Source organism: Melanerpes formicivorus, unplaced genomic scaffold (genome assembly GCF_026170545.1).
Source record: "Melanerpes formicivorus ecotype bairdi unplaced genomic scaffold, bMelFor1.0.p_v2 SCAF_3, whole genome shotgun sequence".
NCBI lineage: Eukaryota > Metazoa > Chordata > Aves > Piciformes > Picidae > Melanerpes > Melanerpes formicivorus.
The window spans coordinates 11817240-11830115 of record NW_027142355.1 but is presented as its reverse complement, the minus strand read 5'-3'; the positions used below and the strand labels follow the sequence as shown (position 1 = coordinate 11830115).

The window sequence follows — 12876 nt, the reverse complement described above, 5'->3', positions numbered from 1 at the left end:
AACAGCTTGGGCGCTGCGGCGGCAGCGGCTGCGCAGGACGGTCGGCACAGCTTCAGGGGCGCCAGCGGAGGGGCACCTGCTGCCGCCGTCGCCCGCAGCGGGCAGGGGTGCAGCGCTTTGTCCGGGACTGAGAGGGCGCGCCCGGCCCCTGCGGCGCCTGGCCAGGCCCGGCCCGGCGCAGGCCAGCGACCGGCGGCTCTCGGGGCGTCGCCTGGCTCCGGCGGCCTGGGCATCGCGGGGAGCGTGAATGAGAGTTTGCTCCGATTTACGAGCAGGGTGAGTGCCCCGGCGGGCCGCCTCCCGTGTGTGCTTGTGTAAGCTGTATGTGGAATATTGATTTTCATATATTGGATCCAACCCTCTCTGTTCTCATAGTAGTACCGACCTTCTCGGGCCGGAGCGACCGGGACTCGCTGGCCCTGCGGGCTGGTGGCCAGGCACGACCCTCAGCCCGGGGAAGGGCTGCGTGCGGGGCGTGGGGCGTGGTGCCTCGCGCCGCGCAGAGCCCGCCTCTCTCTGGGATGAGGACCCCCGAGAGGGGTCGTCTTTTGTTCACTTTTCTCAGGGCTGGGGGGAAAGAGGGCAGACGGGGGGTGGTGCGAGGGGAGCCACTGAGGAGCTCGGCCGGTGGCTCAGCCTTTCTGGGCCTTCTTAGGTTTGCGGAAAAGTGTAGACCGTCCCGGTGGGCACACAAGGTGCCTTGCATCCCCCTCCCGAGGTGACGGAGCAGCTCTGCTCTCCTTCCCGCGTCCCTCTGACACGGGGCTGCGTGGACAGGTGTTGCAACACCACCTCCACCCAGGTGAAGCGCAAAGCCTGGAGTCACAGGCTGTAGTAAACACAGCGTGTGAAGGGTGGCAGTGAACCTGGTAAAGGTCACATCGTTACGTACAAACGCAGCTCGTCCTAGCTGGTCTCTCAAGTTGTCGTCTTGGGGGCCGTGTTGCAGCTGCTGGTGCGCTGTCCTCGCCAGACCTGCTTCTCGTCTTCACGCTGCCGTGCAGTTGGCTTTGATCTTGGCAGGGATCTCTGTTGGCGAGACGGGGAGCAGTGCGAGCTGCATCACACTCCTCCTATACCTCTTCCTGCGGCCATAGAGGTGTTTGATTCGGAAACAGGACCTGGGAACGTTGTTTATGTTGTGGGGTTTGCTTCCTGAGCTTTAGCTGAGCCTTACTGGATTAGGGCCTGGCCACACGTTCCTATTAAATAGTAGCCAATAAGGTACCATTCTCTCAAAGTGTGTAGTGCCTGGATTTATCTTGGTGTGGAGTGATGAGGTGCAGGGATGTTGGGGGAATAGGAGCAAAGAAATGCTACTAGACAGCTTACTTACAAGGAGACTGAGGATGGCAGAGCTGTGGTACTGGATAAATGGCCATTCTACAGTCCAAGCTGTCAACCTGGACTCCTTCAGAAAAGTTCTGGTAGGTGTGCACGTATTTCATGAGCCTCCTGTGTGCTTCTGTGTGTCATCACTGGGCTTAAACACACCTATGGGGCAAATTGTAAAACAACAGCTTTTTGTCATGGTTTTGTGTCATGCTTTGTTACTGCAGCTGCAGAGTTTTAGCTTGAGTGGTTGTGATACTGTTAAGCTTGTGTGAATGTGGAATGAATGATGGACAAGTTCTTGAGTATCACGTTTCCTGTATTGGTTGACATGTGGGTGGGGAGAGGAAGTATTTAATAAAGTAAGGAATCCCAGGTGCCTGTGCTCTGCTTTATCTGATAGTATCCTGTTTTTATTTTTAACATGTGAGAAGTAGTTTCATTCCTCAGAATTAGAGATATGAGCTGTCTTAATTTTTTTAAAATGCCTTATCTAGTTATTCAAAAAGGGGGGAGGGCTTTTCTCAGTCCTTGTCTGTGTTCTTCTGAGGCTGACACTCAATTTACTGGCTATGAAACTATATAAAATTAATTGACCTGAAATGCCCAGGCCCTGAAAGCCTCTGTTATATTTCAGTGTTTTTCATATGGTGGCCACAAGTACGTTTGGTTCATCCCTTTGTCATAATAAAGGTGGCTTTGGGCTGAGATGCCAGACTGAATTGAAGATGAGCCATGTCATGTTTCCAGCTCTGCTGGTAAGCTTTTAGAGATGGTTTTGGCCAGTGGCAGGAGGGACTAACCTGAGCTAAAGTGTCAGATTGATGGGCTTTTTTTTTTCTTTTAACTGTGGACCTGGTCAAACCTGGTCAGCCCATCCTGGGTCAAATGGTGTGGGGGAGGCTGCTGCTGCTTGAACATACGTGTACCGCTTCTTGGAGTGGTATAGCCTCTGCTCTAGGTGAGGGCATTGCCCATCTTTGCTTGCCTTCCTGGTCTGCCTGCCCACATTGTCAGGATTGCTGTGGCCTGGTGACCTGACATCAGCACCTATGGGGGAGGGAGGAATTAAGAGCAGCAGCAGTGAAAAGCCTGTTCTAGCTCCACTCTTTGAAGGGACCTGGTTTTAAAGAGGCTTGCAGAGAGAAGATCTTAATTGAAGAAACAAAATCAGGGCTGATGCATAGCCCTGCTGTCGTCTTGGCTGGAAACTAATATCTGGTGACTTACAACAGATAGCCAGTGCAGAAATTCTTTCCTGCCCCTACTCATTCTCTTCCTGACATGTGATATTCAAAGCTTGTAGGAACTGAAGTCTATTATAAGAGTGAATGGCTGAGGCAATATCACATGCAAATGAGGTTCAGTATTGTTTAAGACCTGGGAATCCCCCCCTACTTGAATGTTTTATTTTCGTAAGGGAACTTCTGCAGTGTCTGAGAAATGATTAGTACTGCTGTTGAAGGTCAGGTAATGCCTGGGGTATAGAATCATGAAGGTTGGAAAAGACCTCCAAGATCATCGAGTCCAGTTGTAATCCAGCTATCAAGACCACTAAACTATATCCTGAAGCACTGCATTTATGTGCTTCTGGAACATTGTGGATACATATGATGTACATATATTTGATACTTTATATATGTGTTGTGACTTCAAAACTAAGGAGAAGCACTGACTGTTTAACCCTCAAAGCAATGACAGGTCTTTGGAAAATTAACAAAGACCCTATTTCACTTCATTATGCCTTTTGAAAAGTTGTACATTGTTTTTTGATTCAGTTACTACCAAATCCATAGGGATTCTCAAAGATAGGAGACTGTGTTTTGTGTAATTTATGGTCCATTAACAGTTTTACGGTGAATATCTTTTTATTTAAGGAGTAGCAGATCACATTTCCCAATGTTTTGTTTCTTATAGGTGTGAAAAGTAAATGCTCTTCAGGAATGCTTGAATGAAGGAATGCTTTGTTGAATTTTTTTAGATTAAAGCTGTGCAGCTATTCAGTGGCTTGTCCTGGTCTCTTCCTGCCTTTCTTTACCCCCAGTATTTATCAGGCTTAGCAGTGATACTTTCTAATTTTGAAGTAATAGAATCCTAGAATCACTTCGGAAAAGACCTTTAAGGTCATCCAGTCCAATCGTTATCCAACTCTGCTAAGTTTGGTGCTACATCCTGTCCCTTGGCACCACATGTATGCATCTTTTAAAATCTCCAGGGATGGTGATTCAGGCACCTATGCCAGTATTTGATAATCTTTTCAGCGAAGAATTTTATTCTAATATCCAATCAATACCTCCTGTGGTGTAACCTGAGGCCATTCCTCTCATCCTATCACTTGTTAGTAGGAAGAAGAGACTGACAACCGCCTTACTACAACCTCCTTTCAGGCCAGTTAGAGAGCAAGAAGGTCTCCCCTCAGACTCCTTTTTTTCTAGTCTAAATAATCCCAGTTCCCTCACCTGTGCCTTGTAAGACCTTTTCTCCAGATCCTTAACCATCTTTGTAGCTCTTCTCTGCATTTTGTCCAGCACCTCAATACCTGTCTTGTAGTGAGGACTCCAAAACTTAACACAGTACTTGAGATGGTGTCCAGGTCCCCAAAGCCCTGGCTATTACTAAAATACTCCAATGTTATGTTTAGAAAAAGGTACTGTCCCAGATTGGAGGCTCTCTTGTCCAAGCCTCACTATGTCAGGCTGAAACAAAATATGCAATGTTCTAGATTTACCCTGTAACACTTTCTTCATTTTTTTTCCTCCCTACACAGAATTTTCTCAACTAAATATCTGCATGGCAGCATCCATGCTAGGAACAATGACTTCCTCTAATGTGTTGTTTTTTAGCACAGAGTTTTAACGGAGAGAAAGCTGTTGACAGCAAATGCTTAATTAGAGACTTCCAACAGAGATTCTGTCTCTGCCCACTGCCCTGGCTCTTGCATGGTGGCAGGATAATCCATGAAGTAATCTGTGCAGAGAAGTACAGCCATCAAACATAAGCCTTTCAGTCATAATGTTGGGTGCTTCTGGTGTTCATGTGTTTTCATCTTTCCAGTACCCAAAGGGGGCTTACAAGAACGCTGGGAAGGAACTTTTTACAAGGGCTTGTTGCAATAGGATAAGAAGGAATGGATTGAAGATTGAGCAGGGTAGATTTATACTGGATATTAGAAAGAAATTCTTTAAGTGTGGTGAGATGCTTGAACAGGTTGCCTGGGGAGATTGTGGATACTCACTCCCTGGAGGTGTTTGAGGCCGGCCTGGATGAGGCCTTGAGCAACCTGGTCTACTGGAAGGTGTCCCTGCCCATGGCAGGGGGATTGGAACTGGATGATCTTTAAGGTCCCTTCCAACCCAAATCATTCTTTGTTTCTATGAAATGCAAAATGCCTTTTTTTCATCTGGTGGTCATCGTCAGTGATATGGGGGATACAAACATACAAAACCCAAAGAAGTTAGGCCTTTTCCTGGGAGGGTTATTGTTAAGTGGTGAACTCACCTTAAAATTCAGTGAGTTAGTGCTGCTTTTTATTGCAGCATAAGAAAATGAAGGAGTCTTTGAAGCCAGATTTCATAAATATTAACAGGCTTTGCAGTCTTCACAGAGGATGTTCTGGATGTTTTTTCTTCACCATAATAGTACAGTTTCTTTTGCAGCCTAAATCTTCTTACCTTGACTAAACTGAAAGAACAGTTACTATGTGCAAACCAAAATCACTATACCTATGATTAGGACTGCTCTTGCTGGTTTTCCAGTCCTCTGTTTTACATCCAATCCTTTATCTTGGTGCACGTTCTGGAAGCAATAAGTTGAATTCCATGGCTTACAAGACCAGATCTTCAGAGGTGCTTAAATGATGCAATTATTTTCCTTTTTTTTGTGTGTGTGTTTGAAAAATTATTTGCATCTTGTCTTCCTGTGTGTATGTAATATTCCTTGTGTTGATCGGGAAACCATGTCTCCCCCTTCCCCCCTTGCACCCCCACCTCTGCAGTGGTCTTTTCTAAACATTCCTGAAGCATAATTAAAATGTCTTTTTTTTTTTTTTTTTTTTTTAGTTTAAAAGCTGTGCCTGCATCTTAATGGAAATTGAAATTCCAGTTAATTGCAGCTTCTGACAAATCCCAAGTTAATGCAGTTTTGTGATGGTCTGTGAAGAATGTAGATACAAGAATGCATCAAACTTACAGTAAAACTTGTTTTAAGTGTCTCAGTAACTGAAGAAATCTAGTCTGTCTCCCAGAATCACAGAGTGGTTGGGGTTGAAAGGGACCTCTGGAGGTCGTTAGATCCAACCCCCTGCCCAAGCAGGGCTGTCTAAAAGAGATTTCCCAGGGCCCAACCTAAGTGGCTTTTGATTATCTAAGAGTAAAGGCTCCACAACCTTCCTGGGCAACCTATGCTTGCTCATCCTCACTGTAAAAAAAGTGTTTACTGATGTTCAGATGGACTGTGCTGTGTTTCAGTTTGTGCCCATTGCCTCTAGTCCTTTTACTGGGCTCCACTGGAAAGAGTCTGACTCCGGTATCTTTGCACACTCCTGCAGGTGTTCATATGCATTTATAAGACAACTACATCCCTCCCCCTACCTTGAGCCTTCTCTTTTCAGAACTGAACAGACCCAGCTCCCTCAACCTTTGCTCACGTTTTGCTCCAACCCCTCTGTGGCCCTTTGTTGGACTTTCACTGTGGTTTTTGTACTGGCAATCCCAGAACTGGACACAGTACTCCAGCTATGGCTTCACATTTCCACATTGCTGTAAAAATGAGAAACTTCTAAAGTAAAATTTGAGCATTCATTTTAGAGTGCAGGTCTGTGAGGTCACTGTGGTACAGGGAGTCATTGTTGCAGCTTCACTGAGCAAGAGCTCATGCTCCTTCTTGAAAAAACCTACAAGTGCTTCAGTATTTTCCTGATCCCATCCATGCATGTTTGAGAACTTTGACCTGTGATTAAGGGATTTAAGACTAGGTTTGACTACACATGCCTACTAAGTGTAATCATTAGATGCTGAGTTTCATGGGTATTTGTGTTCATATGGACTGCTGTCTGAAACAGCTTCTGTCAGTTTTGTGTGAATGCTTGGTTACTTATGTGAGGGCATATCCTTGCTGGGGGCTGGTTTGGTTCTCCAGCAGCCATCCTATGTTGTGTTATACTCCAGCAGGGCTGACCTGCATGCACCATGGACACTTTGTACATCTGCATTTCCCTTGTGACATGCCTGAAGGTGAGCAGCTGTCTATAAACTGAGTGAAGTTCTGATGCTTCCTTATTCTACCACATCTGTTTTGTATGCGCTTATAGTAACTGTAGTGGATGTTAAGTATAGAAGTTGTAAACAAGGTTTTTATTTTTAGGTCAACATTTCAGGTGTAATGCTGTTAGTGTAATGCTGCTCCTGGATGGGGAAGGAGAAAGGAGAACAAGAAAAAAAATCATGAAGCACAAAATACTATTTTATCCTTGAAATTGTCATCAAACTCAATGGGAAGGGACACTCATTTATTAACTATTGAGTGTTCCCTCCCATATACCTTAGATGTGCTTAGTTGGTTAGGATGGTTTTTTTTCAATGTCTTAAGAGTATTGCAAAATTACTTGGAAAATGTAGCTAGCAGTTGTTTGCCTTCTGTATGTTCAAATATAATGGTTAATAGACACATTTTATATTTTCCTTAGTACTCCCCTGAAAGTAACTGCATAACATGAGAGGTTTTCACTTACCTTAATTAAAGAGAACAAAGCCATGCACTCCATGCTGGCCCAATGTATACAATTAGTGACTGAGTGCAATTAGTTTCCAACTGCTAAAACTGTCTAATCGGAGGGTCATGATAGGCCTGTCAGCAGTTTGTGTTAGTATCTGGCATTACTAATGCTGGGCATTTCTTACCATGTTATAGAAGTCATTTGTTCCTTCAATATTAATTTCAGGTATTGGGTTACTTATGTACTTATGCACTTCAAATTCACTGGTTTGGAAACCAACCAGTTCTCAGAATCTGAAAATTAGGACCAGTGAAGGATACACATGCATCTTTACATGTTCAAAGCAGAGTTTATTTCACAACCTGAAGTTTTATCATTAGCTTCAATTTTGAAAAATAGCTGCTTCAAATTAGAAATGTGCATGCAGAAGAGATTCTTAGGAGTTTTAACTCCAGAGCTATCTTCAGAAAAAAGTCATCCAGCCTCTCACTGGATTTCACTACTTGAGGGTCCATGTTCCTTACACATTCAGGAAATGGTTTGCATGTTTTCCTTCCCCTCTGTGGATCTCATCTCTGCATTCCCAGGTGTGCACAGTAACTGCATTTTAAAATAACTTGCTGCACTTTTCAAAGTTAATGTATTGTAAATCCTGGGGAAATGTAGCTGGGCTAGAGAGGTGTGTGGATTTACAACTTTCACCAGTATTTAAGCAGTGTTGCATCCACAGGGATGGGGAAATGTGATCCTCTAGAGAAGGATCTCTTAAAATATAGTTTGAACGCCATGCATAGTCTATGATTTTGTGCTATGAGCTGAATAAGGATCTTTTGGTAGAGCCAGGTGATGTTTGTAACTAGAATTCAGGGGCCCTCCTAGTTATATTTGGACTGATGTGGATGTCTAAATTCACAGAATCACAGAAACATTCAGGTTGCAAAAGACGCTCGGGATCAGCAAGTCTGACCAATAACCCTACTGCAAGGTTCTCCCCTAAACCATATTTCTAAGCACCACATCCAAATGACCTTTAAACATATCCAGGATTGGTGACTCAGTTTACTCCAGATATGAGTCTAGAGACCTTTACAGTTCTGTGCTTGGGGTGCAGGCTACTTTTCTGCACAATCCTGTAGTCGTGGGACCACTACCAGTAGTAAGTTTTGACCTCTATCAGTAGTGGATTTTGTTCCAGGGACAACGTGCAGCCAGAAACTGAGTGAGTTCATGCTTTCTGGATTGGCTAGAGAGAGTTGCATGTTCAATTTGAGCCTTAGAAATTTGAACCTTGGAGATGTGAGCAGCAAAGAGGAGACCAGTCTGAAAATACCTATAATCCCATTCTGGAGTGAAGGGACTGGTAGCCTGGGTAAGATGTGCATTTGTAAGATGCACAGTTATTGCAACAAGATACCATGTGTTGCAGCAGAAAAAATACCATGTTCAGCACTCAAAGGTAAAATGCACTGCACCTTCAGAGTGATGTTCCTTGCACTTGCCTGGCCCTTGATGAACATTGCTTTGGCTACCTGATTCAAAATCAAGGTGCATGATGATGTATAGTCCTGGATTCTATTTCTGAACTCACTTTTGAGGCTTTCTTCATCTTTCCATTTGCTCACCTTTTCCCTTGTGAGACAGGGAGTAATGCTGAGGGAGTTACCTGCAAGTACTATCTTTGAAGATCCTGGCCGCTAATTCTTTCTGCATGTAGCTGAGAGGTTTGATTCCCAGCAGCTGCCATCTTGTTTGTATGAGGCAGAGGTAGCTGTGAAGTGTGGAACCTGAGAGCAGCACACATCCAAAGCATCCTCATTTGACTAGCATTAGGGTGACTTTGTGCTGTGATCATGAGATAATAGTAAATCCCAGCTCTGTAAACTTCCAAGTCTCATGTCAGCTTGCAAGGATCATATTATCAGAAGAAACAGGAATAAATGGAGTCTGTATAACTATGTTCTTTAGGCAGTCTGACTTCTCAAAGCATTAAACCACTTCTAGGCATTATTCCAGTTTGATCAATCTTACAACTTTTTTGCACTTCTGCAGTGCTTTTATCTATGACCTTCACATTCTTCTTAAAGGGCTAATCTGCAAAGCAACCCTAAAAGTATCACCAAGTATCTGAGACTGCCTTTTCCATGAAAACGTAGTATGGTTCTGTTTTGTGTAAACCTCCAGGATCTCAGCAGCTCTATGCGATCACCTGGAATTGTACAATGAGGAATGTAATATCCAAAAAGCCATGGAGCACCTGGCTGGGCATATTGATCTTTAAGAGAACTGCCAGCTGCTACAAGATTTTCATCAGCTGTGAGGGCTTCCTGGAAACTTTCAGTAATTAAAAATAACATTAAGAGCTTACAAAACACTGTAAAAATGAGGTCTGTGGTTTATTTCTGATTATCTGGATCTAGTCCTGCCTTTGTTTCTCTGGGAAAAAAAAATAAATCTCAATATATAGCTTTTGATGCTTATTAAAGAGTCTGGGCCTATGTTGAAGGATTTTGCCTTCCTTCCCTAGCACAGCTGCTTGTAGGATTGATCAAGGCACATGCATTCAACAGCTTTTCTTTTTGCTTTCAATTATGAGAATAACCAGCCAAAGTGAATAATAGTTCTGACTTCCCTAGAAAACTGTATTAAGAAACATTTTTCCAGCAAGTAACACTTTTCTAAAGCTAATCTTGCTTTTTTCCTGTTTCTTCCAGTAGCAACTTTTCCCCAGTTTGAGAGGTTAGCCAACAACAATTTCCTCTAATGCCGTATCACTTACCGTCTACAACAACACATTGAAAACAAGTGAGGCAAAAATGCCGTTTCTTGGAATATTTTATAGGAGAAATGTAGAGCTCACTTTGCTTAGCAGTTTGAATTTGCCTGGTAAAGCTCTCTGGCCCTTTGGCAGCCCTCTGTTCAAGCCGAGCGGGGACAGCATATGCTTTATGAACAAGAAACAATGACTGGCATTTTCAATCTTTTTTTCCTGGTGAAATGCAAGCCCGTTTGTGTGCAGCCTCTGTTTTGGATTTCACTTGCATGCATACAGCTATTCTGGGTGGATACTATGGGATCTCTTCAAAACTAGTTTTCTGGGGTTTTTGTTAGTACTTTGAAATCACGTAAATATTCTTTCATTTAGAGATAAAACTTTTAAGTATTGAGCTGTTTATGACTCACTAGACCATTGTTGGTGACATTTTGTCTTTGTTAAGTCATGGAAAATCTTCCCATGCAGTTTGTACTCCTTACTGTCTTAAGGAAACTGTATTTATTTTACCCTGAAGGTTGCTTTCTTCTCAGCTGTCTGAAAGCTCATGGTATTATCTGAGTGCTAATATGAAAGTACAGCACAAAAATGGATGTCTGTTTGCCTTTTTTTTTTTCAGTTAGACTGTCATTTTCTAGAGGTTTTTTTCATTCAGCAGTGTAATTGTTAATGAAGTTAATACTTCTTGTAGAAGTCAGAAGAAAAGTAGATAAAAACCTTAGTTAAATACTTAGTGGAAACTCTAAGAAGGAGTTGGATCTTGAAGATGATAGTATGACCACAGGTTGCTTGTTATCTGAAATACAAGTTGAGAAATGGTGCTAAGGAAGCACATAGGTTTCTGGTGGAGGAAATGGCAGACACCAAGTCTTGAAGTAGATCATGATGCAGATTTTCTTTCCTAAAAGTTGATGATTTGAAATAACTTCTTAGTTTTGAATAAAGATTAAACAGTAGATTCAACTCTTAAAGTAGAAGTTTTTTTGCAAAATGCAGTCATAACTAGTAATGTGAATATTATTACTGCACTATGGGGGAGAGCAAAGCTCTCTGCCTAGCAAGGTAGAAAGGAAAGCTCACATGATAGCCAGTCAGCTAAAGAATATGTCCTTTATTTAAAGGTATTCAGTTGCATGAGATCCAGTAACCCAGTCATTCTTGAAGGGAGACAAATTCTATCCTCCACAGGCTCTTGTATGTACCCTCACGTGAGAACACCAGGGTGAAGTAGTCTGACCTCTTCTTCCTTGTTAACTTACATACAAAATCTAGAGGCTTTTTTCTGTAAACGTGTGAACTCTTAGTCAAAAGTGTTATGGCTGGTTGTACACAAATTTGACCCAGCTTTCCAGTACTTGCTGTTTATCATGATTCCTGGGCACCTAGAGACAGTTCTGCAAACTGGGAAAGAGTCTTCTAGTTCAGGAAAACTTGCTTTCATGTCTTCTGGGTTGTGTGGCTGCCTCTTCTGAAAGAGTGGTGTATTTCTTTGTGTATTTCAGTCTGCTTATTTGTCATGGTAGGGCCAAATGGCCCCAGAACAAACCCAGAAAGACACCAAGGTGTCTAGACATGGTCTCCTTCTTCCCCCTCCTTCCTGCAGAAAGCCAGGGTAACGCAGGAAGTGGAACAAAGGGGACAGGGCCATGCATGTCTGGTAAACAACCCTGTATCTGTGGTAAGGGCATGTGTTCTGGCCACAGCCTGGCAGAACTCTTTCCCATTGGGTAACTATGTGCTGGTTTCATGCCCTATTGGTCCAACCATTCTTGGGCAAGATTTATATACAGGCTGATTTCTAGTTGCCTGTGCTTTGCTTACCCTTGCCTTTGCCTTGCTCAAGCCTTGCGTGCTTGAACCTGCTTGGACCTTGCCTGGCTTGAAACTGCCTCGAGTTGCCTGGTCCAGCTCCTGGGATAAAGCCACAAGCATATACACCGCACGCTACCAGGAAGCCACGAGCTTAGGGGTCAGAACCAAGCCTGCTTCCCCTTGTGACCAGGATTTTGCCGTGCCTCCTATCACCCAGGACAAAGCAAGTGCCCATCGTGAAGAAGTGTCATTAACAGCCCACTGTCTGCTGAAGCCAGACCAGCCATCGACGACCGTCCTGCGGGCGACCTGCCGTGCCTGGCACGTGAAAGCGCCCCAAAGCCTCTAATACACAGCAGCAGCACTCCCTACCTGAGTACAACCAGCTGTGAGTAATTAATTAACTGCCTCTTTGGCATAACTGTTCTTCTTGAGTCTCCATGCCCCCACTGTGGTCGAGTGCCATTTCACTCCCGGGGTATTCTCTTCCTGTTAGTTCCTCCTGGTTTGCGTAAAATTGTTCACATTGCTGTAGTTGCCCAAATACTGTACCTTCCCACTGTAAATATATTCTAACCATCTGTCAAACCTTCTGAGACGTTTGGCAATTTCCATATTAATAAAGGTTAGTAATATTTTGATTAATATTGCCATATTGTTTATAATAAAGGAAAACTATTATATATCCTATTTCTAACATTATTGCAATACAGCTATTGAAGGGCTAATGAAAGGTATGCTGTGGAGCACAGCAATAAAACCCAGAACAGCCCTCGATTAAAGCTGCTGTTTAGTTTCTGAAGATTTTTTGTATTCTACAATAAATAGAAGTGTTTGACAGGACTATCAGTAGGATATGGATTTTTTTTTTTTTTCCTGGAGATCTGTGGGTGGTTTCTGGGCTTAAGCTGATGATATGACCTCACAGTTCTGCCATGAGGCACCCCGTCTTCTCTCCAGCTTTGCCTTGCAAGCCCAAACAATTTCTTAAGAATGGCAGGAAAAAGAAAAGTAGGATCTCTGCAGAAATCTCCTTTGTGAATTTAGGAAGCTTTGTAATGAGCACAGGTGAAGTGGGCTGGTGGAGCAGGTGAGGGTGTGCCCCTTCCATCCCCACCCCAACAATAATTGCTAAGATATACTGTATGTTTATTGCTCTTTTCCTTAAAGTGCTTTGACCTTTAGACCTTTATCATTGCTAACTGAAGTGCCATTGCATAAATAAACCTGTCAGCTCAAGTAGTGTAAT

The 12876-nt window shown here is 43.4% G+C and overlaps 1 protein-coding gene across 2 annotated transcripts in view; it reads left to right on the top strand.

The window, feature by feature from the left end:
* Positions 1–11: 11 nt before the first annotated feature.
* Positions 12–12876, top strand: part of GRAMD4 (GRAM domain containing 4) — a 77547-nt gene continuing 64682 nt past the window's right edge. Inside the window, exon 1 of one of the 2 annotated variants that reach the window (XM_068166393.1) lies at positions 12–276. In XM_068166393.1, coding sequence (XP_068022494.1) covers positions 248–276 — 29 coding nt within the window. In that variant the 5' untranslated portion in view covers positions 12–247. The remainder of the gene's footprint in view (positions 277–12876) is intronic. The other variant, XM_068166402.1, reaches the window with a different exon arrangement.